A 26,182-nucleotide genomic window follows, 5' to 3' on the forward strand; every position below is an offset into this window, starting at 1 on the left:
ACTTAAACAAACAAAAACCGAATTAGAAATAGTACAAATGTCCATGTAGTGGAATACATTCAGTGGTACAAGAGAACAATTATTGATAAATGGTATGAATTAGATGACTCTCAGAAACATTATGCTAAGTGAAAAAACAAGACACAAATACTGCCTATTGTGTGACCTCATTTATATGAAATGTTCAGAAAAGGCATATTTGTAGAGATCGGAAGCAGATCAGTGGCTGCCTGAGGCTGGCTACAAAGAGTGAGGATTCTTTGCCAATGGGCACAAAGGAACTTTCTGAAGTGCTAGAGATATTCTGAAACTGGTTTGTGATCATAGCTGCACGACCCTATAAAAATGTTTAAAACTCAATGAATTGTACACTCAATAGATGAATTTTATGGAATATAAGTTACACCTCAGTAAAAACTAAAAACTCAATATATATAACAAGTAAAAGAAAAATAAAAACACAGTTACTCTAAGTCACAGTGCAATGAAATGTTCGGTTTTCAGTGGAGACTAAGAGCCAGAGCCATGGAGGGAGGGATAAAATGGTAGAAGTCAGCTGAGAAAGCCTCACAGCCTCAATCTGATTCTTAAAAGATGGGTACGATTTGAATTTAAAATCCTATTTTGAATTTAAAATCCTTTGTCCTATTTCAGACAAAGGAAATAGCACCAGAAGAGACAAGCTAACAGCATGGGGGTGGGGACACGGCAGCGCCACCGGTTTGTGAGGGAGTAATGAGGAATGCACAAATCAGTACAGCAGGTTATGAAAATATGGGAAAATGGGCCAGAAAAGGAAGGGATTATAAGGGGCCCAGAAAAAAAAAAGTTATTTTGCTCTTTGATTCCACATGAACCCAGGAGGCCAAGGTTTTCCTTGTTTGAAAGGATGAACATGGTAAATAAAAATGCCTGTGAAGAACCACACTCTTTACAAGCAGCAGAAAGAGTCCGTGACTTCATAGGTGTACCTAACAATCAATATGTGGCTTGATATCTAAACTCAAACTGTAAGACATCAATGAATTACTGTGGGAATAAAAGATGCACTTGCCACACTCCTAAATAATTAATTTTATTGTTATTTCTCATCCCAAAGCAAGACAAATTAACGAATGCCACATTTTTAATTAGTTTACTGCTCCAAGCAGAACGTTAAACGCCTTTTTTTTTTTAAACAGAACTCTTCTAAAAACCTATTCACATTTCACTGAATCATGCACAGCTTTGATTTGTAAAAACGGGCAGATTCTTTTCAGTCCAGCTAAATTGCTAAGATTGCTGAACCGCAAGTCAACTCTGAGCCAACCAACTTTTCAATTTTGAACAATTACTTTCCTGGCAATCAAAGGGCAAGCTGAAACAAAATTATTGTGTGGACAGGATTCAATTATTTAAGCTCCCATTCCATCCTATTATTCAAGACCATCGAGTGACACAACAAAAGTCAGTCCCAGGATCGATATGTATGTAAAACAACACTTAGCCAAGTCACACTCTCCCTTACTGGTTTTGCACCGTTCCTACAGAGTATGTATCATCTCCCAGAGAAGCATTCAGCTCCCCGCTTCTTGTTTTTGTTTCATTTGTATGTACCATGTTTTCCAGTGGGCAGAAAGGCATGTAGGCATTGTCTGAAATAAAGCGTGATCCAAGACCCAGGAAAAGTTTCATTGCATTTGTTCCAATTGTAGACTATAGCTAATTTCAGCTCTTCTTCTAAATTAATAGTTGAAAGTCACACTTTCAAAAAATAAGTCTATCTATGCCACTATCATTAGGGGTTTCATGCCACTCATATTATGAAAACGTAGGAAACCCTCGGCACTGATCGCTAACTGAGCAAGGATCCTGCACCAATTCAGAGGCCCGGTATCTGCTCTTGACCATGCCCCAAACTGTACATGGGACCATACGAAGCCACTACATCTCTGGTCTCCTCATTTTCCTCACCTACAAAGTGAAAGGAATGGACTTTCAAATGCTATGACAGAATGACAAAGTAAATTACATTTCAGCAAAGTAGAGAAAATGAGGAAAAATCATTTCTAGAATATACTGAGGATTATTTTTTGTAAGTTTTACAAATCTTTATAAAGTAAAAGTTAAAACTAACATTCAAGTGCTTACTCTTTTTTTTTTTTACGTTGGAAAGTTTTATATATGTAATCCTTAAATCTGTATAGTTTCTTTTTAAGTACCTGAAAATTTTAAAATTAATAGTCATTATTTTTGAGTGATGAGGGAAATCAGAAAAGCCAAAAGTAATAATTCCATGCTTGCCCCCAATTCCTAAGACTCCCTAAACCTATATCAAGATTGCCCAAGTGTAAATATTTCTTTCAGTTAGTAAAAATACAATAACTTTCTAAACAGAGTTTCTTAAGCAAGGAAATAACAAATATAATCCTATATTATATCCTCATCCTTTTAAATAAGTTTTTTTTTTCAACGTTTATTTATTTATTTATTTTTGGATAGAGAGAGACAGAGCATGAACGGGGGAGGGGCAGAGAGAGAGGGAGACACAGAATCGGAAACAGGCTCCAGGCTCTGAGCCATCAGCCCAGAGCCTGACTCGGGGCTCGAACTCACGGACCGCGAGATCATGACCTGGCTGAAGTCGGACGCTTAACCGACTGCGCCACCCAGGCGCCCCTATCCTCATCCTTTTAACTGCTACTACAAAGAACTAAATATTGATGAAAACCATTTCAGTACAATATGAGAAACCCTGTATCGGATATAAAAATTATCTTATGGTAAGAAACATGGATTTATGATCAAATGAAAGCAGAAATGTACTAAAATCCATCTAGCCAAATTCTGCACCAAGTTATTTAGGTGTGATTCACCCTGAAGTTTATTGGATTTGTGATTTTATCTCAACATTTTTCTAAAGAACAAATTGCCAATCTGGTATTTTTCCCTTAGAATAATGTGTGATATAATTCATTATGGCAGGCCAAATAGTTAACTTGTAATTTGGGGGACAGTTTATTCGTGCAACATTTTAATGATCATATATCTCTATCCCAAAATTAATCTGTTAGTGGGTTAAATCACTCCAAATTCTTTCTTCCACAATCTTCAAGAGTAATTGCTGCTTCGGTTTCAATCACGGAGCAGTAAATCTAGATTTACTTTTAGGCAGCTGGTTTATAAGTCCCTGGATATGCATAATTTCATAGAGTGATTGAAGTCATTTTGATATTATATCAACGATAGCTTATCTATAGCATCAACCTCAAGCAACTTAAAAAAAATTCACATTTCATGTGTACCTTTTTCAAGTAGTTTGCCTTTGTAAACACAAAGGTTTTCCCCACCACAGTGTTGTTGATAAACTTTTATTTCATCCCGGAAGTCTGGGTGATCATGAGATAGGTGCACGTTTTTCCCCAAATAGATCATTGTAATAGCTGCATTACTATGCAGTGGTGTTCTGTGAACCTTTCTTGAATCCTAGAGTAAACAAAAGAAGGGGACTTATTAATTAATTACCTTCTAATCAGAGGGTAATGGTACTGTAATACGAGGAGTAGAGAAGGCTCGTTTTATGTACCTAGCAACAAAACCTTTATAAAATGTCAACCTTCGCAGTGCACAAAAAGTCAAGCCCATTACAAAACAAATCGCTCTAATAATTACATGCATTTTGGGTTTATATTTTTCATGTAAATGCCAGGGGTCTGGACAAAGTTTGTCACTTTTTATTTTAGTTGTGTATGTATTTTACACACAATGAAAATACTAGTGATGCCAAGATGAAACTGCTCTTGGTTCTTTTAGCTGATTCTTGAATCGAAATTCAAATCAAAATAATTAAATACCGGTGGCATAGTTTTGTTCTAACTTGAATTGATTTTGTGATTTAGCAACTGTCTTTGCAATTGAGTGCTTCATCTTTATACTTGAGCACTGACAATATATCCTTCCGTGATCTTCTATGTGAGAGGGGGCCGGCACATGTCCGATTCCTTCTATGGCTGCTCTGGGGATTAGAGACATGTGCTATATGCCTAGGACTCTCCAGTTTTACAGGAGACATTCAGTTCAATGAAAAACCAACATTATTAGTATTATTTTTAATATCAAACAGTACACCCAATCAAAAAAGGCTGTTCTATGGTGTTCACAAATTTAGAACATAAACAATAAATTGATATGCCAGAGATGGAAAGAAATGTCCTTTTTCTTGCCTCCTACTTTGTATTCGATTTTCACAATAATGAATGAACAAAGAGTTTAATCTCTAAGAGGAATATGAGGAAAGAGAAGCAGAAAAAGGAAGAGGACGAGACAGAGAAATAGTCATGTAAAAATACTGTCAGCTCAAGAATTATACAGAGGCCAGGCAATAATTTTAATCTACTTCACTTTTCTGAAAATCAATTTTCAGCTAAATGGAAAATGTGAAGAGACCAACTTTCACTGAACTCAAAGCAATTATTTAAGTTTGATTTCACTGAATTACGAATGCCTTGGAAACATGCATTTTTTTTTTAAATAACAAAGCTACAACAAAAATTTCTGAAGGAACTCCTAAAATATTTCCATCTCCAAATCCATCCTCTTCCACTTCAGAGGATTCTTTTTTCCTCATTCAATTCCATTTCTCTGAAGCAAAAACCAGAGGAAGTACATCTGATTAAATGAAATTCTGCAAATGACAGTCTAAAAGTATAAATGGGGAAGGAATCCCAAGATTTAAAATTTAAGCAAATGGTCTTGCCTATGGCAGACAGAGCTCCCAAATAGAGAGGTAATCACCAGAAATATTTCAGGAACATCAGTAGCCATGAAGGTAAATCAGCAACCTGGATAATTCTTTGCAGATTAGAAACATCTCTCTGAGTCACAGTGGAAAGCAAAGGGGGTGATGGCAGGCCTGACTCCAAGTTGCAAAAGCATGCCACGTTTGCTCTGGCCCGGGTAGCTGTGGAGCTGTGACATGCACTTGTGTGGCCCAGTGCACAATCACCCGCCTACAGCAAATCCAGTTCCAAGCTCCCACTAGAACATTTAATGATATGACGATTAAATAAGAGCATCTCCTTTTTGTTAAGCAATACTTTCTAACGTGGCATAGATTCAGAAGTAGCCCTGTGAGCTTCTGGGAGATAAGCTCTATATAAATGCAAGGTAATAGTGAGATTATGGTGGAGGAAATGCCTGCCTCATATGTACAAAATGAGAGAGTGGAAGTTGAAATGTTTAAAAATAAAATAAAGGAAATGACAGTTCTTCACCTTTTTCATTTATTCTTACTCATTTTTTTTTTCCTGCCAAAATGTGTTCCTGATAACATCTCTTTTCTCCTGGGTCTAGTTACTTCATTCTTTTAAAAAATATTCCCCAATTATTGCCACCAAGTAACCTTTTTTGGATTTTAACAGGAGGCCCGAGTGACAGCTCGTGATTAAATACGTGCAGTAGGAAATGAATAATTGTTTCCTTCAGTTGACTCAATTGCCTCTATACTTACCATCTTCCAAGGTTATAAGGACCCAGGCTGATGAAACTTTAACAAGGTTTCACGGCCCTTTCTGCTGTCCTCAAGCAAGTATCAAAACCTTCCATGAACATTCAGTTCCATTTCAGGAACCAGAGCAGGGCCTCATGCCCTTGCACAACTAAGGGTTGTCTTTCTTACTTCCTGTACCACTTGCTTATGACTTTCCTTCTCATTTCTTTCCAGATATCTCAGGCAAGTATAATCTGAGCTGACAAATAAACAGCATGCTCGTTGAGTGGTTAACTAGTCAGCCATCACATATGTATAATATTTAGCATTCAATTAATATACTCAATTTTCAGGGGCACCTGGGTGGCTCAGTCGGTTAAGCGTCTGACTCTTGATTTCAGCTCAGGTCATGATCTCATGGTTCCGGACATACAGCCCCACATCGGGCTCTGTGCTGACAGTGTGGAGCCTGCTTGGGATTCTGTCCTCCTCTCTCTCTGCCCTTCCCTGTCCCTCTCTCTCTCAAAAATGAATAAATTTAGTATATATATATATATACTAAATGCTCACTGGGCCCTCTTTTATCTCTGCTCAGGCCTGAGTGAGAGGTGGACTTAAGAGACTCTAAGGGGATCAAAGGGCCTGTTCTTGCTAATAGCGTTGGGCAGTCACTCCTCTTCATCCACTTAGCCAAGACCTGATGAACTCCAAGCACCATAGAGTCTTTTTCCAGGCCACTGGGATAAATCTGTAGTTAGTAGAGCGGCCACAGAATTTATCATCCAAACTGGGAGACACAGTGAAAGAGGTATTACTAATAATTATACTAGAAAAAAACAAACACAAATTTGAACTGTTCCAAGAAAACTGAGATGTTACTCTATTCACTGGTCTCCCTATTTCTAGCCTGATGTCTCTCAAAACCTCCTTCCTCTGTGGTATCAGTGATCTATTGTCACTAAATAGATTACGTGATTCTTTTGCTTGAAGTCCTCCAAAGATTCTCAGTATCCATGGGATAAGGTCCAACATTTCTCAAATAACAAAAAAATGTCTTATATTCTTAACTTCTACTATCTCTCAACTATTTGCAATTTCTTTTGATACCTTTAAAGTCCCAGCAGCTGCACTAATTGTAGTGGTCCGAACACTACCAAATACTTTTAATCTCCAGACTTATATAAGTCTGTAAGTCACATGGCAGTGAAACCATTCCCTTGTATCCCTCTCACTGTCAGTAGATAAAGACAGTATCTTACTGATCTTTATGCCCCCAGCGTCTTGCCAGTGCTGACACCTAGCAAGGGCCTAATAAACATTGATCTGACTGGACACAGCCATGGAACAGTTAGGGATTCCACATTCTTTCCTTTGCTGAGACAAAAGCTACAGTGCCAGTACGATGACACTGCCCTAAGTCAGAAGCTTTCTGCATTTATAGGAACGCGATAGGTACCACATCATGAAAACGGATTCACAGGGGCCTGTTAGACAACACCTTTGGTAACTAAGCCGTGACAAAGATGGATTCAAAGCGTGGATAAGGAGTAGCAGGCAGTCCCCACGTTGACTCTGATTCAGGTCTTAGGGAGAGAAAATTCCCAAGTGAGCCAGAGTTAAGAGTGTGCCATTGTTCGATGTTCGTATCCTAAGGATTCAAGAAGCAGCTGGTTGTAAGGGAAACCTCTTCTCACAGTATTCACTTGGTTCCTCTCTCTCTCTTTCCTTTCATGCTGGTGTTCCCTTGTTCTCTCCTCCTCCCTCCTTTGCTTTCGTTATGCTTCCTCTTTTCCCTCTCCTCTTGCCCATTTTTCTTCCCACTATATCGCATGTCTGGGGCTTATTCCTGACATGCCCCCCAATGCCTCAACCCTTCTGGAGGTATCAGAGCTCCAGATTTTGAGGAGGTGGGGTTGACACATGAACCTTCCCTTCCTCATCTCCTTCAACAGAACACATTCAGTAAGTCTGCTCAGAGGCAGAAAAGATCTGGCTGCGTTTTGCTTTTGGTGAGAAAGTCTGGAAAGCTTACAAGGTCTGCCAGTTGGACTGGCTTTTGCACCTTTTTAAAAGTCTTTTTTAGTAATGCAGTTACCAAACTGCGATGTTAATTTTAAGCGAAAACATTCTTTAAAGGAAAGTGCCTGAAATAAATCAAGCCTATGTGAAATATGTTGAATTATCCTATATTAAAATCATGCTGATGCTTTCCTTTTTCATTCTCAAATCTGAGTCCACTGGTGAGGAAAACCAAGAATAAAAAATACCGAGATAATAGGTTGACTAGAATGGAAATTAAAAAAAAAAAGTTAAAGTAAGTCAAACAAAGGAAATATACAATCTCTCTCACAAAGCTAACATTTGCTAGACTTTATTTGTTGTTGAAGAAAAGGGATCTATGTCTGAAAGGCATAATTTATTTCTATAATATTTCCATAAGCTAAATAGTACAATTCAGAGTTTAATTTTTTGTATAGATAATAAGGTAATACCTCTTTATGAACACAATACTAATAAACACTTGATTAAGTGTAAGTGAAATCAAATGTCTGCCCTCAACAAGCTTCATAATCTGGGAGTGGAAGTGACAATTAACAAAAGTACATGAATATTGATACTAAGCAGAATATATAAGGGACATAAGAAAGTAACAGAATCTTTTTTTTTTTTTTTAATTTTAGAGAGAGACAGAGAAAGAGAGAGTGCACGAGTGAGGGAGAGGGGCATAGAGAGAGAGAATGAGAATCCCAAGCAGGGTTCATGCTCAGGGTAGAGCCCAACTCGGGGCTCAATCCAATGACCCTGGGATCACGACCCGAGCTGAAATCAAGAGGCAGATGCTCAACTGACTGAGCCAGCCAGGAGCCCCACAAAATCCTTTTGAAGAGAGGAAGAGATGGGATCCTATTAGGATGTATAGCAATCACTACAGAACATAAGGCCTCTCACCGGGGCTGGGAGAGGTGAGAAAGAAGATATAACCTCCTTCTTATATCTCAGGCACTCACAAGCAATTCATAGAAAAAGAACATCTCTGCATTGAAGAAGCACCTGACCAATTGTGATTAATATCTTCAAGGATTTGAGAGAAAAAAGACTTGTAGATAAATTCCATATAATATGGATTTGAGGATTACAAATGCAGGCTCTTAACTGTAAGTATAGTGAGTGTATACACTTAGTCTGCCACTAACTAATTATGTGATGATGGCCAGATTATTTAACCTTTCTTGCCTCAGTTTCCTCATCTTTAATATGGATAAATTATCTCATCTCTTTCTTGAGTTTATTGTGTGTATTAAATGAGAAAATGTATGTAAAACACTGAGCAAAACTCCTGGAACATGCTTAGGGTCCATCAAATGGAAGATAGAATCATTGCTGCCATCATTGAATGTAAACATAAACATTTTATTTTATTAAAAGCTAACAAAGGTAATTAAATAAGAAAAAAGTTATATTGATGATTTAAAAGGGAGTAAGCATCAGGCAGAAAGTAATAACAGAAAAAAGCACAGATCAGAGGTGGGGAAGTGGTGGGCCAACCAGCTGAGGGTCCAGGGAGTAGCTCAGTTTAGCTTGGATGGGAGCGGAAAGCTGGAAAGGAGTCAAAATATGAGAGTCCTTGAATGCCAGTGTATAAGCATATGTTTTTATTCTGATGTTTTGACATCTGGAGCCTTACTGACTCTGGGGAAACTACCTCTCCCAAGACTAATTCCTAGAGAGGGTAAATGACTTTCCTGGGAGCATGCTTTTCATGTACAAACTAACCAACCCAGAGCTCACATCCACCCTCCCCTTACCTCTGTGACCTGGCTCTTAAAATCTGGGCCAATATTCCCCTGCCCTTAGAACCCCCTTCTCTAGGACCAGACAACTCAGGACAGCTTCCACACTCTGGAGCCTGTCGAAATTATTCATACTGTTCAATCCTAAGCCTGCTCACCCCATCTTCCCTGTTCCTTCTCTCAGAAACCACAACAAAGGCTCTTGCCCATGTTTCCCTCCCACTTCCCAATCTCCTGACCAACCCTGGTGTTTCCTTGTGTGGTCCTGCATGACTTACGTGATGGTTAGTTTTATCTGTCAGCTTACCTGGGCCACAATGCCCAGATATGTGGTCAAACCTTATTCTGGATAGAACCCTATCGTACATGGCATGCCCCTTCCTTTTGGGAACTGTTAAGTGCAAAGTGTCCTTTCAATGACAATCATCTCCTGATCTATAAGTCTCAACATACCTGAATAATCATGAAACCTACATTTTAAAGCAATGAAGCATAAAACATACCTGCTTTCATTAGGAAAGAAGCTGGTGAAGGTTTTAATCAGGGGAGGAGTATGTTGGGAGCTATTCTATCAAGTTTTATTTAATTGCATTATGTAGGTTCTGTCAGTACTGAGATGGACCCAGCTTGCTCTTGTTTCGCCTTCCTGCCTTTTACCCTCTGCTCCCTGAGTCCATCTGCTCGCTTCCTACTCTTCTTTCAAAGCCCATTTCAAATGTCGTCTTCTCTCTGAAATGCTCTTCAATCTCCTCAAAGCGAGTATTTCCTTCATTGTGCTTTATTTATACCACTATGACTATACTCACCACAATGTGTCATGGTTAATGGTAGATATTTCTGTCTCCCTTGCTATACTGCAATCCTTCTGAGAACAAGGATTTGGCTTTACTCATCTTGGTAACCTCAGCACCTAGCACAGTGCTTGTCACAATCAATAAGAGCTAACTTGAGCTATTTGTTGACTTAAAGGCATAATGGAAGTATGTAGATGACTGCAACAGCCCTGTGAAGAGTTAGGTAGCCAGTCCCTGACCCGGGGATGTGGCACTGAGAAGGGAAAGGGATTATCAGACACATGAGCCACCGTCCAGGTGCTAGAGATGTACAGTCTGTGACAGCAGCCACTTGGCTGTTGGGCATTTGAAAGGCAGCTCATTTGAATGAGATGCACCATAAATATAAAATGCTTACTGAATTTCAAAGACATAGTACGAAAAACATTGTACAGTGCTCATTAAAACTCATACTGATTACATGTTCAAATGATAATATGTTGAATACACTTGATTAAATACAATATGTTAATAAAATTAATTTCACATGTTTCTTTTTACCCTTTTTGGTATAGTTATGAGACATTGAAATTGCATATGTGGCTTGCATTATATTTCTATTGGATATTTCTGATCTGGAGGACTTAGCAATTAACTGATGTGAGATGCAGACAGAAGAAGGAATCCTAGATTTTGAGCCCAAATTACTGGGAAAAAGGTCATGCTTTATGAGATACGTTAACTGAATGGATGGAGAAGCTGGCTAAACCAGGTCAAATTTAAGGGGAAGCAGAATCTACCAGTCAGTCACCAGTAATTGCACAGGACTCATGGGGACTGTAGGAGGTAGGGAGGGGACCTTGACCAGATACAGAGAAAGCCCAGACTAGTTCATGCCTGGAGAAGCTCTTTGTCCTTTATTTCATAAAACATATAAAAAAATAAAAACAAACCTTTTTTGTTTTTTTTTAGATTAGTAACTATAATGATTAAGTAGCTTCTTATTTAAAAGCTCATGTTTTCACATTTATATACACCATTTATGGAACCATTCACATTTTAATAGAGGTGACCAGCAATATTGTGTGAGAACATAAAAATCTGCAGATGTGTGAGGTAAACCTCAGGGCAAAATCTAACTAGTCTGTAAAAGCGGTATAACTAGTCTCACAGATTCTGTAAAAACAGTGTAACTAGTCTCACAGATTCTGTAAAAACAGTATAACTAGTCTCACAGATTCTGTAAGAACAGTGTAACTAGTCTCACAGAGTCTGTAAAAGCAGTGTAACTAGTCTCACAGAGTCTGTAAAAACAGTGTAACTAGTCTCACAGAGTCTGTAAAAACAGTGTAACTAGTCTCACAGATTCTGTAAAAACTGTAACTAGTCTCACAGATTCTGTAAAAACAGTGTAACTAGTCTCACAGAGTCTATAAAAGCAGTGTAACTAGTCTCACAGATTCTGTAAAAGCAGTATAAAAGCTCTGCTGGTCCTAGAACAAAAGGAAACAAAGCAACAGGGAACAGTAGCAACTTTCCAGGCTGTAAGATCTACCACACCTTGTCATTTAGCTCCATGGATCATCCCCTAGAGACACAGATCACAGAAGGCAGAGACTATGCTCTACAGAAGAACAGGCCTTATTTCTTTTCCTTTTCTGACATGGTTTTTTTTTTTTCCTTTTAAGATGATTTGGAGGATGCTTTGGGGGTGGTAGGCATAAAATGAGTAAATTTAATGTACAAACTACTCATGAGAGCCACCTCTCCTTAAATAAATCTTTTCTAGATTTCTATAAAGTAAATCAAATTACTGAAGGAAAAGTGCAAGACTTTCCCCACTGTGCCAATTTTATTCTATACCTGAGGACCCAGGAGCTAGTGACAAATCCAAGAGACATCTAGGAAGTTCCCGAAGTCATGCGACAAGATGACTACATCTGGAATACAAAAACAAGAGTCAAGGTCTAAGCCTGTAGTGATGGCTAATAAGTATGAAGAAGAGTCACAAAGGAGGCAAGATGAGAGGTAAAAGGAGATGGCAAAGAAAGATGAAGGTAGAGTGTCATGGAAGGCAAAGGAGGAAAGTTTCAAGGAAGAGGCAGTAGGCAATAATAGCATAAAATGCTACTATCAAAGAAAAATCATGGTAAGTAGAAAATACAAATGAAGATGGCAGAAGTAAGTCTAAGTATACTACTAAATCAAATAAATGTGATTGACCTAAACTCACTTATTAAAGGAACAGATATTTTCAGATTGAAATAAACACAAAGCATCCACATGCTACATAAATACATTTAAAACCTAAAGTTTAAATTCAAAGATATTAAAAGGCTGAAAGTAAAATGAATATATACACACACACACACACATATAATATTAAATACTATATATTAAATACTAATTTAAAGAAAATAAGTACTGAGACAACAGAGATCTTAAGGCTAAAAGTAATGTGATAAAGAGGAACATTTTTTAATCATAAAGAATCACTTCACCAGTAAAATAGAATCATCCTAAATCCGAGAGCATATGACCAGGGATTCTCAACATTACAAAGCAGAATTTGACATAATTATAAGGAGAAACTGACAGGTCTACAATTACAGAGAATGAATTATCTCTAGAAGTTAGGAACTGAGAGAGCAGATAAACAAGAATGCTAAGCATGTGAAAACAGGAAAGACATAATTAACATTTCTTATCTACTGGACATTTATAGAACTCTATTCCCAATATTAAGAGATTCACTTTACAAAAACTGAATATATATTAGTCCACAAGAAAGTCTCCACAAATACCAAAGAATCAAAATCATAGAGTAAGACATGTTTTATTGATTTTTTAAAAAGTTTATTTATTTATTTTGAGAGAGAAAGGGGGCATGAGCAGGGGAGGGGCAGAGAGAGAGGGAGAGAGAGAATCCCAAGCAGGCTCCATGCTATCAGCATGGAGCCTGACCCTGGGATCCATCACCATGAGATTAAGACCTAAGCCAAGATCAAGTGCCATATACTTAACTGAGCCACCCAGGCACCCCAGAGAGCAAGATGATTTTTAAAAGTAACATTGAGTGGAGGGACCTGGATGGTTCAGCCATTTAAGCTTCTGACTCTTGATGGTTGTGAGATTGAACCCCACACTGGGCTCTGCACTGGGCGTGGAGCCTGCTTAAGATTCTCTCTCCCCCTTTCCCTCTCTGCCCCTCCCCTGTGTGCTCTCTCTCTCTCAAAAAAAAAAAAAAAAAAAGCAACATTCAGTGAACCAAAAGTGAGTTCTTAGAATTAAAATAAGGCACCAAAAGAAAAAACTCAGTAGAATGTGTGGAAGATAAAATTGTGGAAATCTCCTGTCAAGTAGAACAAAAAAAAGAATGAGAAAATAGAAGAGAAAAGCTAAGAATATTAGAGTTTCACTCTAGTAGCTCCAGCATTCCCCAAACAGAGATTCCAAATAGAGAGAATAGAAGTTTGGAAACAAAAGACCAAGTCAGGGTAAAACCCTGTAACTCAAAAGACAGACATGCTAAGGTCTATGGAAGCCAGGATGCCCTCTAACACCATGGTGTTGCTAACCCCAGTGCAGAACGCCCAGCGGAGGCTGGCTTACATGCTTATCTGCACTTCACTTGTCATGGCCACAGGGTGGAAAAGTCCCTGCTCTCCCCTGGGAAACTGGAGCCCCATCTCCCTGGGAAACTCTCATGACCTGGCTTCTCTGACTTATCCAGAAGAGGCTCTTAAAACTATCAAGGAACCAAACTTGGACTCTGACCCAAAGACTCCATTCAGCTTCTTTCTCCTTTCTCCTGTAAACATTGTTCTTTCATTACAATGGTAGATTTGAGCTTATTTCTGAAGTTTCATGCATCTAAATCAGAGAACTCTGAAGAGAAACAGGACTCAGCTAAGAAAGAAGTCAGTATGATGGTTACTCTGGGAAGCAGTAGGGGATGTGATGGAGCAGGAAATGGGGGCTCATAATATGACAGCAGTGTTCTACTTGGTTAAGAAATAATGATGTGTACATGGGTGCTTGCTTGATTACTGTTATTTAACTTGCACATATAGATTTAATATGTTCTTATGGTTTATGAGATATTTAAACCTTTTTTTAAAAAAATTAAAATATGAATGGGTCGAGCTTATTCCTGTAATATATTTTAACATCAGAAGATCAAATGCTGCCAGCATGTGAATATCATGAGAAACTCACCGTTCTCACTAAATAGAGGCCACAGACTTCAAGAGCACATGTTTGCTGGCTTAGTGCAGGGGGACCAATGCCAGCATGTACAGTTCAGAGGTAAGTTAGTAGACATGGTGGGTTTTATTATTCGCCCAAATATTCACTGCCCCACTCCGTGGGAGGAAGATACTTCTTCTTCCACCGCTGTCAGGCTTTGGTAATGGAATTCAAACAGAAGTAACACGTTTCCCTGCTGAGTGGAATCTTAAAAACTTTCCATGGTTCTGTTGTCCATGAAGGCAACATACCCCAGACATACCCCAGACAGGGACTGTTTCTCCAGTCTGGGTCTCAGAATTGCAGCTGATAAACAGCAGACGATTATGCAAACAAGAAATAAACTCCGTTCTTCCCTTCTGCAGCCAGCCACTGCTGAAGCGCCAGCAGCCAAAATGAAGCTCCAACTCCTTGTGACTTCCGACCCAAGCAAGAACCATAAAAGGCATCCCAAAGCACCTTCCCACATTCGCAGAAAGATTAGGTCTTCCCCTCTTTCCCAAGAGCTGAGACAGAAGTACAACGTTCAATCCATGCCCCTCCAAAAGGATGCTGAAGTATAGGTTGTGCAAGGACACTACAAAGGTCAGCAGACTGGCAAAGGAGTCCAGGTTTACAGGAAGAAATGGGGCATGTGCATTGAGCAGGCACAGCGAAAGAAGGTGGGCCTTCACCTTGGAAAGACGGTTATCACTAGACTAAAACTGGACAAAGACCACAAAGAGATCCTTGAATGTAAAGCCAAGTCTCTCCAAGTAGGAAAGGAAAAGGGCAAATATAAGGAAGAAACCATTGAGAAGATACAGGAATAAAGTAATCTGATATACTACTTTAAATAAAAACTGTTAGGGGTGCCTGGGTGGCTCAGTCGGTTAAGCGTCCGACTTCGGCTCAGGTCATGATCTCACGGTTCGTGGGTCCAAGCCCTGCATCCGTCTCTGTGTTGACAGCCTGGAGCCTGCTTCGAATTCTGTGTCTCCCTCTCTCTCAGTTCCTCCCCTGCTCATGCTCTGTCTGTCTGTCTCTCTCTCTCCTTCAAAAATAAATGAAAACATTTAAAAATTAATTAATTAAAAACTGTTAAAATGAAAAAAGAGAGAGAGAGAGAGAAATCAACCTTTGTTGTTGTAAGCTGAGCTGCCTGGGGTTGTTTGTTAGACTAAAGCGACAGCTAACTACTCTTCAGAGGACTTTGTTGGAGGAGAGAAGACGAATCTCAGGCTACAGCACATGAAGAGAAGATCCAGTTCCTCTCTGGAAGCCTGGGTACGCTGAGACACGGAGATGTATGTTACAGGGAGGATGAAAATCCAAATTAGAGAGGAGAATGACAGGCAGTGGAAAAAGGTAAAATTGAGGACCCATGGGACAGTGGACCTCTGACATGAGGAATACAAAGTTCTTCAGAAGCCATAACAAAGGAAGAATAATGGTGAAAATGGAAAAGAGAAAATTTGGGCAAGTGCAAGGAAGACAGTCCCAATATTTTGAGGTTATTGATGCAGAGAGCTGTGGGATTCAGATACGGAATGAGGTCAAAAAAGAATGCTGGAATGAGGCTGGTTTAGAAGAGTCAGTACGCAGTCTGTGTGCAAGTTGGAACTTCACTCCCTGATTCTCAATCAGTGAAAGGTAGACCTACCTATCCGGTAATAATCATGGAAGTTACATATAATTTTCATTAGTTGTGTATTTACATGATAAAAATTAAGAGATCTTTTGCCTTTGTCCTATACAGTGTCCCGTACAGTCTAACTGGTCTTTGGGCTATTTTTTTAATCAGTATTTTGAGGAAATGAGTATAACAAGCTCTGCTATTTTCAAAGAACACTGAAAGAAAATATTATACAATATTTTCCCCAAAATCACTAAAAGGAAGCTCTAATAGGTACTTGATGTGGCATGTTATGTTTTTTGGTATACTTAAGTCTCTAAATTTTCACAAATTACATGTTAAAATACTTCTGATAACACGTGATTGAATGGGCAAATTGAAGGAAATAAATAATTTGGAAATGGGCATAGTACAAACTAAATTTGACCTCAAGATTTACTGGATTTTTTAATTAATTGTGCTAAATTACTGAACTGAACTACTCAAGTATCTGATTTCAGATTCATTCAAGCTTACAATTACATTTATAAAATTATTATATTTATTTTTGTAAGGCATTTGCATTTGATTTCCCTAGATTCATTTTTACTATACATCCAGAAATTTAAAAGCACAATGTAATCTGTGCTAAATTAATAAAAGAAAACTTGATTCCATATTCACCCTGGTAAAGAGAGGCTCTAAGCCATTGGGAGCAGTGGTTGGACGAAATCTTCTCCTTCTCCATGATTCAAGTCTATTTTCCCTTGTGATTTTTCCTTTGTGGGGAGGAGGTGAAGGAGGAATAGGCATCATGTAATTGTTAATGTTTGGAAGTTGATAGCGATTCACTTCCTGTGAATTGTCCATGGAGTTCTTGAACTTCATCACTGCTTTCTTGCCCTGTAATCACATTTAATGACATAACAACCAGTAAAACAGAAGTAGTGACCAACATAGCCCCAAATTTTAAGACTATGGTTTACATTGCATGTAAACACAACTGACATCAATAGGCAAACTCAAAACACTTCATGTTTTTATTGAAAAGTGGCTTTTTGTAATATCCACAGCAAGTTAAATTTTCAAAAATTTTTAACCTTATTTAAGTATACTTTTAAGCCAAATACACAGTTATGGCATTTTCAAAGTACTTTGGGATTTTTCTTCAACAACCCATTAAATCTATGGGGACCCAGCACAATTAAACAATTTAAAGTCAGGAAGTTTGGAGTATTGTACTTTGAAGCAGGGTTAGATAGTCCACTTAACAGTGGAGTGTTATTATTACTTTTTTCACACTGATTTTCACCCATCCTGGTGTTATTACATTCCTTGATAATATAATATCTAGGAACTAAATGCAGACTCTGACCCAAAGACTAGAAATTTTTCTCCTAGAAATTCAACTTGTAGGAATAAATCCTACTAAGATACTGCACAATACATTGATATAAATGTGTATAAGGGTACACACACACACATGCACACCAAATTTAGTTGAACCATCAAGTCCAACAATAGAATATTTAATTACAATTTTTTGTGGTCTTTGTAATAGATTCTCACCAGGCTTCAAAAAGAACAGTATGAATCTATTCATCCTGACATAAAAAGGTCCATGCAATATGATCACACATTTCTTTTAAATAATTTGTATGTGGATTTTGATAAAAATCAAGGATGACAGGAAGACTTTGAACTAAGGGTTACCTTTTGGGATTTGGATTATTGGAGCATATCATTTTCCATCTTATATTATTTCCACCTTGTATTATTTGCAAAAAATGTATCAATCAAAAATTAAAGAGCACCAAAGGTATAATCAATAATTATATCACATTTTTCAAGTATATTTGAGTATTTGAATTTTCACAAATTGGTCATTTTTGTGTATCTGAGGTAGTTTCCCACACTTTAAGGCATGTTTAATCACTTTTATCCATTTTATACCCATTTATTTGGTATGGTATTTTCAGTCAACTTATTCTTTGAGATGCTTTAATATAATGAAAAGTTATTGTTAATAAAGGAGAGTCATTCTCCAAACAATACTCATTGCTAAATAAGTAAAGGAGGATAAATAAAGGCACATATGGTTCATATTTTGATTGAAAGCAACATTTATGTGAACATAAAGGGATTTAAATAGGCACCAAGGAATTCAGAATTGTTAAATAGTTGATATGTAGGTGCCATTTATGTTCTCATTTTTCTTTTTTCACATTTTCTGATTTTTCTGTGATGGGGTGCATTGATATTGTAATACAAATATAAATTAAGTGAAAATAAAAAAAATAAAATAAGAACAATGAATCCAAACTTTGAGGCTTTGGGTTTGTTCTGTTTTGTTTTTTTCTAAGTAGTTATCAGTCAATGGTATGCCTTATTTGGAAATGGATTATTGAATTTTTTAAAAAATTAATATGCCATTCCTTACCTTGCTTTTTTAGCCCAAAGTGTCTTGGACATCTTTCCATGCTGGTACAGATAAGTTTACCTTATTATTTTGTTTAACATACTTTAATAAACTATAATATTTTTATACAACATCCTATTACATTGTTAGGTGTCTTCAATTGTTCACTATTGCAAATATTATAATATTAAATATTCTTGAATCTATTTCTTTGCACATATGTGTATATTCCTAAAATAAATTCCTATATATAAAAATGCTTGAGCATGTTCATTTAAAATATTGATATTCCCACATTGTCTTCACAAATAGTTGTACCAATTTCTATACCTATCAGTAGTGTATGAGAAACTCTCATTCTAAGGATAATCATTTTCAATCAAGTCACTATTTTTACTCAGTTGCCTCTTAACCACCCTGTTTTGACCAAATTGCTTTTGCCTAAATCAAAGATCCTCATTTCTGATGCTTAGAAACTTGCTTATGCCTATTTTCCCTTCAAAAGATTCTCCTCATATGCATAACTTTGGGAATGCTGGCATCTTTGTAAATAGTTTCTTCATTAAACTCTTTAAGAAAGCAATAAGAATTTAGTGGGTACTCATTATATACTCAGCAATCATACAGACTACTATTCTTGAGAAATTTCTAGTCTGATTTTATATTAAATCATCTTCATCATCAAGGCCATGGAAAAAATTACTTGTATTTCTGGCCAGTAGAGTTTGCCTATGTATATTACAGTAAAAACTCCAATAAGTTAGAGACTTTTGTCTGCCGTGATAATTGACATATCATCAATGCCTAGAGCAGTATCTAGTCCATAGTAAGTGCCTGATAAATATTTACTAAATGAAAAGTATAAGTTTACCTAATTTAAATTAACATGGAATTGATCTCAACCTTGTCAGCCTAAGCAAGCTACCACTAAGTGGCTATCTCTTGCTCATACCCCAAAACTTGAAAACAGGAAAATATAAGGCCCTATGCAGATTTAATAAATCCACCCAGTGTCTCAGAGCAGAGCTGGAAAATCACCTGAAAGAAAAAAAAAAATCCCTCCCTAGCCAGCAGAACTTGAATATTACTTGACTGATAGTATTTATGTATCTAACAGGAAAATGTGTCTACCAAAGTATAGGAGCTTAGGAAAAAATATAATCACGTTGGCAAATGTGGAAAGTATAAAGTATATCCCAGCACTATCTAGGGGAGAGAAAATCCCACCTATTGGACTTTAAATATTTCCAGTCCTAATGGCAAAATTATCCCAGGAAGATACACAGGATTTTAGCCAAAGACCTTTGAGTTTTCTGGTACCTTTGGCAAGCCCATTCCTAAGATGAGATAGGTACATCAAGCCATTTTAATCTGATTCCATCCCCCTACATACCATCATTCTGATTCCATGCTCACTAGGCAACCTTCTCATTGTGATCTGGCTTCCCATGTAGGTCTATCTACAGAGGGATAATGACCTGCTTCTACAGCTTTGATTATTTGATGTCTGGTGAATTAATGGCCCTTGATTATGATTTGGCTCCCTATTTTGGTTTACTAAAGGAGAAAAATGAACTTGTTCTGTATTATTTTAGTTAACCTGAGACAATCTCTCAGGATCTGACTGTTCCTGGACACTAGCTGAAACAGGAAACCTCTAGGCTTTCTAGCTGATCCTAGAAGGTCAGCTTAATTGACTTATGAATTCACAAGCCTCTGCCTAGCCCTAAGCACCATTCCCTATACAAAGTGCTACCACTCTTGGTTTAGTTTCTCCTGCTTTCTAGGAAACAACTATTAAATTAACCAAAGGTTTGGGAAAAGTGCTTCATAAGCTGAAAAGCATATTAAATGGATAAAATATTAGTTATTTGTTAGAGTTATATTTATACTTTTATCATGAAACACAATCATTTCTCTGAATTAATTTCTTAGTATCAAGGTTATCTGTCAATTCTAGATGAAAAAATCTTAATTTCAAAAAAAGAAAAAAAATCTTAATTTCATATGTCTTATATTTCCTAATAAGAAATGGAACTAAATTCACCTATTTGAATGCAGTGACAACTGAACTCGTGACACAGATTCTTTCTTAAGCTCGCAAATGTTTCTTCTTCATGTCGGAAATACAAAGGATACCCTCCCTAATTACTGAATGTTCTAATGATTCCTCCCTGCTTAACTAACTCATATTTTATGTTTACCACATCTCCCTCCTGAGCTCTATTAAAATAAGTTCAAATTACCAGAGATATAACCTTGAAAATGAAGCAAGTCAAGCTCCTATGTGTGATTAATTCACCATTTTTTAAAGATGGACATTCTTTTTCTTCTGTATCCAACTTTCTCCAGAGTCAAACTTGAAGCAATTTCATACACTGATGGTAAAGTAAGTCAGCATGCAAATGTAAGCCTATTCTTGGAAAGTTTCATTTTCGAGGTTTCATGCATTTAAAATTTAGAATCAGTCAACACTGGGTCTATTCTGATAGAAGTCATACATGGCTATAAAAAGTTTCTCTTTGTTTTTTACACATCCATTCGAATTAATGAAAGGTGACCTTATATTATTACAAATCTATTCCTTACTCTTTTTGCTTAATAGCACAGAAATCATAGGCCTTCCAGTTAGAGTAAGATGTAATTAAACAGAAGTACATAGTAAATGCTTAATAAGTGCACAATATAAATTTCATTGAGTAGATTAATTGAATCTTTGTATCTTAAAACCTTGGTAATCTAATATTCTAATGAAGGATAAAAAGATATTTCTTGAAAAAGTAACATTTACCCCAATGGGAAATGGAGCTTCATTTTCCAGCAATGAGGTTTTCAATCTGGACCCCGAAGTTATCTTTGGAGCGGTTCCTACTGCAGGATTACTGGGAAGAGGCTTTAATCGAATTGGAGGCTGCATATTTCCTGGGGCAGTGTATGGTCGAGGGGCTGTCTAGACAATTAGGGAAAAAAATTCCATTTAAATTAGTATCTTGACATGTTTCCAGAACCAATTAATAACCCAACAAATTGCCTAGAGTAATTAATGGTGCCTTTTTACTGAACAGATTAAACTTTAATTATGTCCTTCCATTATACATAGCCTTATGACCCAAAGTATTTGTTAAAACATATGGTGTGGAAGTCCTCTACATAACTAAATGCCACAATTATAGAGTATTCTAGACAAAGGAGATGTTCTCTGTTAGGTTCCTGTATTTTATTCATTTTGTAAACTTGCTGACAATACCTAATTTATTCGGTGCATGAAAATGGCTTTGCTCAATTAAATGTTACCTTGAATAATGTTCCTATTTTAGAGATCTAAAGAGATATGATTGGAATGGACTCATTTCCATTTAAATGTTTTCAACATAAACTACTGTTGAGTCCTTTACATCTTAAGAATGGTGCTGAAGTAAAAGCAGACAATATGATTCAAAAAGAGAAAAGGCGGATGCCTAACTATAATACATTACCATTTATTCAACTTCTCCCTTGAAATATCAGAAAAGTAAAAATGAAAAAAAATAACCGGCAAATGGAAAACACTGTGTAAAAATGGAGAGGTTTTCTAGGCTGGATCTTTTCCATTTGCCCCTCTTCTGCCTTCTCTGCCCTGCTCTGCCCTCTCGGAGTCATTTCTTTACTGACTGCACCAACTAGTCTCAGGATTCCAGTTGGATTTGGCCGATGATAGGCACTGGCAGGGGATCAGAAGACAAGAGGCAAGAGGTTGGGGTCTTAATTCTCCTGGACCCTTCCCACCAAAGGTTGTGTGTGATGGGTCAGCTGAGTCCACAGCTCCTGTCAGGCAGTCCTCTCCTAGCTGACAAGTCCTGCCTGCTGGTGCTGATACCCAATCCTTCCATCTCCCTCTCTGGTCTAGGTGCTGTGGTTTCCCATCGTGCTGACCCCAGCACGCTTAACATTCCCAGTTGGTTTTCCTTAACCCTGCCGGCATCTTTGTAAATAGTTTCTTCATTAAACTCTTCCTAATTACCCTATTTGTGTGAGCCATCTGTTTCCTGCTGAGACCCTGACTGATGCATTTTCTAATCAAGAATGTACTATAAAGAATATAAAAAGTGCGGGTATGGAGCATCAGAAATGCTTTTTGTGCCACTGACAGAACACTTTAAGTTTAGTATAAAGATCAGCAACCTTTCAAGAAGGAAAAACAAGGTTTTGGGCTCCATTGTTCTATTACAACAAAAAGTAGGAACTTGTTGAGAATAATTCATGTATATTTGGGCAAGAGAGTTAGAAGGATGGTGTATAAATGCACTGACTCAAGAACAGTGAACAACAAATATTCAACTCTGGAAAAGTGTTGTGTAAATACATAAAAAATGATGAGACAGCTCCTACCACCACAATTTGGTCTGAGTGCCATCTTTACAAGTATGTCATATGTCACTAAATGTCCTATTTTGTTAAGTCAACATTCACTGGATTCCAACTATAGGCACTATGAGGAAAATAAAAAGTAATTTTTAACATCTAATGCAACACAAGACAATTAGTGCCAAATAAACCACACAAATACTGCCAAGAGACAATAGCAACAATAACAGAATATCTAAGAACTAACAGGACTTAGAACTAAATGTTGTTTGGAATAAACCAATGAGACTAGGACAAATTCAAGTTTTCACAGAAGCATTTTATCCAAATGGATGATCAAGGGAAGAAAATGGATGAGCAGAGAAGAAGAATGATAACTTTGAACATCGAAGTAAGGAAAGCTACTTGTTGAGACAGACATGGGAAGGGTATCAAAAATAATATTGCTCAGTATCTGTTTTTCTTTCTTCACTAGTAATAGAATTTTCATCAGGGAACGTGGCTCTCATAAATAAAAACTATATTTCCCAGCATCTCTTGCAACTCTGTACAGATGTATGCCTAAGATTTGGCCAACTAGATGTGAGCAGAAGTGATGCATGAAACCTCTATATCGAAGAGATGTGCTGTCACTTTCCCTTTACCCCCTTCCCTCAGATTGAAATATTCACATGATGATATGCCATCCTGGCTTATGTATATGAGGACAACACACTAAGTTTGGCAGATCAATGACACAATAGGAGTCTGAGCTTTTGATGAGCTCACACAGTAGCACTGGGCACAACAGCTGAAACTCACGTAAGTGTGTTACAGTAGGGAAGGCACCGTTATATTTAAGTCATTGCTATCTTGGGTCTCTGCACACAAACCTCTTTCATGACCTATATGGAATCCTTAGTGGATTGACTAAGGCAACATTTGATTTAAAGAAATAGAACACAAGATTCTATGAGCCAAAGGCAAAATGTCTTAAAACCCACAAAGATATATCAAACTAGAGGTTTCTGAACAAGGAAATCAGATCATCCAAAAGAATTCTTTAACATTCTGTAAAACAAATATGCTTAAGACTCTCTCTTGTCAAATAATTCAACTGAACACAAACACATGGAAAATCTAATGTAGGAATTCAAGAAAGCAGGTTACTATAAACTAGAACATGATCTATTCGCTTCTGTGCTCTAAATTTTATTTCCCCCATTTGCATACAGATATCATTCAGTTAGATGAATATGGCAGTCAAATGTTTAACTGATTACATTTATCTCTAAAAACAAATCTGCATCATTCAACTAACAGCTGTGAGCTACAAACTGTTGTAGTTCACATCAGAAGCCACCTTAAATTTTGCTATATTTGAAACTGTTTGTAATATATTTTCTTGGAATAAATACGGCACTGTAGCTTAACATTTTCAAAACTGTACCAGAATGTGAATTGAAACTGACTACCTGGTGGTTACTCAGCTTAGCTGAGCATTTTTAATTCTTAGTAGAAGATCTCCAGGGGTGAATTTCCCAAGCTTGTACAGAATTAGTTGAATGGTTTTCCACAGTTTTAATGGGAATGGTGTAGCTAAAAGCCTATATGCTACTCTGAAAGTTTAGGTTCAATTAGTGACCAAGTGCAATAACTATTCACTGGATGGTTTCTTTCTTTATTCAAGAAAGTTAAAAGAAAAATCAGTGACAATATCCCAAAAGGATTATTTTCTCCATCTCAATGGCACACGGAGGTCAGGAGTCAAATTTAAAGGATATGTATCCAAGTTGGGAGAATTAAAAGGAAGATTTGAATTTCTGTAAAATGGGACCTACAATTCAGAGATCACAATAGGTATCCCCTATGGTGCTTTTGCACCATAGGGGGTGACCAAGTGAAGAATGGTGGCTTACCAGATAGAAAGGCTTCTGAAGTGCTGGTGTCAGTGTTTCCTGTAATTTTTAAATTACTTTCTCACTCCTGCCACATTAAGATCTCCTGGATGTATCATAAACTACTTATTGAGGGTGTTCAGCTGGAAAATTGAAAAGAAAGCCTTTCAAGGGTTTTTCCTCTCTGAAACAGGTGGGAAGATGGAAAACAGCACTTGATTGTTTCTTTTGTTTCAACCAGGTTAAGCTTTTGAGAGCCTAGTGAATTTGCCATCCAAAACCAAAAAGAATTATTTGTGTACGTACACATTTAAATGAAGCTTGGAAATATGGTATCAACAAAGGGAAAACGGTTGCTTTTCATAACTTGAGCTGTTCATCGGGAAATGTCAAAACATATTTACCTTTGAAAAATGTCAAAGCTTAACACTATATGCGATGAACCTACTTCAACAATCTGGGAAAGCTTTGCAATTTCTCTACAAATACTGTGCAATCCAAAAAAATGTTCATGCTAACAAGAAAATATATTAGGCCACATAAAATAAGAATAAAGATGTGATCAAGCAATTCATTTACAACTTAAACCATCAACCTCCAGCAAATATTTTGCAAATCTTTTCCTGTATCTATATTGTTTCAAGCTACCTTACCTTCTGTCAAGCAAATATCATCTCTATATTATAAGTGAACCAAACTGGAATGAAATGTCGGCATGGAATTTCTTTAAACAGAATCTCTGTATATTTAAGTATTTTTGTTAGGGTATGTGTACATACTTTTGATAAAAGAAACACAAATATAAGTATATAGCCCACCATGCTATACAGTATGACTGAGTTTGTGTGCATAAATAAGTTTTACAGATAAGGTGAGAGTGGAGGGAGCAGCAAGACAAAACCCAGAGGTCAGAAAACACAGAACATATGTGGAACGACTCATGGTTCCACAATCTTGCTGTATTGTAGGGTGGTAAAGGGTAATCATGAGGGGAAATATTGAGTTAGCTAAATTGAGGTCATAGGGCTTAGAGTTTTAAATGTCAGGTGGAAGAATCCAGGTTTTTCTAAACATGTCACAGAGCCAGTGAAGTCATTTCGGTATGTAAGTAACATAAATAATCTCCACTTCAAGAACACTAATCTATGGGGCACCTTGCTGGCTCAGTCAGTTAAGTGTCCGACTTTGGCTCAGGTCATGATCTCATGGTTCATGAGTTTGAGCCCTGCATCTGGCTCTGTGCTGGCAGTGCAGAGCCTGCTTGGGATTTTCTCTCTCTCTCTCTCTCTCTCTCTCTCTCTCTCTCTCTCTGCCCCTCCTCCACTTGTACTCTCTCTCTCAAAATAATTTGAAAGGGGTGATATTGATTGTAACTGGGACATTCAGTAAAGACAGTTGAACAGATACAAAACCACACTGTCATTTAGTAGGATTCACAGAATTATACAGACAAATAGAATTCTTTCTGAGAGTCATTGGAAATTATAAATTAGTTGGGATGGCACATGACAGAGTGTTTAATAAGACTCACCAGTGTTATTGGACTGGAATGTCCTTCATCAACCAGAACACTATGGCCACGGTTAGTCTTTGGGCCAACTGGGGGGTGAGGAGATAGGATTGGCATGTTATTTTCTATAAACCATCTTGTGGATTCTCCCTAGGATAA

At 37.4% G+C, this 26,182-nt stretch overlaps 1 protein-coding gene and 1 pseudogene across 6 annotated transcripts in view; one reads left to right on the forward strand and one right to left on the reverse strand.

The window, feature by feature from the left end:
• The window catches only part of ERICH3 (glutamate rich 3), a 107,363-nt gene that overhangs the window by 46,977 nt on the left and 34,204 nt on the right, over positions 1-26,182 (reverse strand). For 2 of the 6 annotated variants that reach the window (XM_043575285.1, XM_043575283.1), the window contains 4 exons: positions 26,045-26,173; positions 21,084-21,242; positions 16,558-16,776; positions 3,285-3,465 (listed from right to left, as the gene is read on the reverse strand). In XM_043575285.1, the coding sequence (XP_043431220.1) occupies positions 3,285-3,465; positions 16,558-16,776; positions 21,084-21,242; positions 26,045-26,173 (688 nt within the window). Of the gene's footprint in view, positions 1-3,284; positions 3,466-16,557; positions 16,777-18,313; positions 18,367-21,083; positions 21,243-26,044; positions 26,174-26,182 lie in introns of those variants that run through there. The other 4 variants (XM_043575287.1, XM_043575288.1, XM_043575286.1 and 1 more) reach the window with 4 other exon arrangements.
• LOC122480647 lies at positions 14,180-15,127 on the forward strand (annotated as a pseudogene).

This window comes from Prionailurus bengalensis, chromosome C1 (genome assembly GCF_016509475.1).
Source record: "Prionailurus bengalensis isolate Pbe53 chromosome C1, Fcat_Pben_1.1_paternal_pri, whole genome shotgun sequence".
NCBI lineage: Eukaryota > Metazoa > Chordata > Mammalia > Carnivora > Felidae > Prionailurus > Prionailurus bengalensis.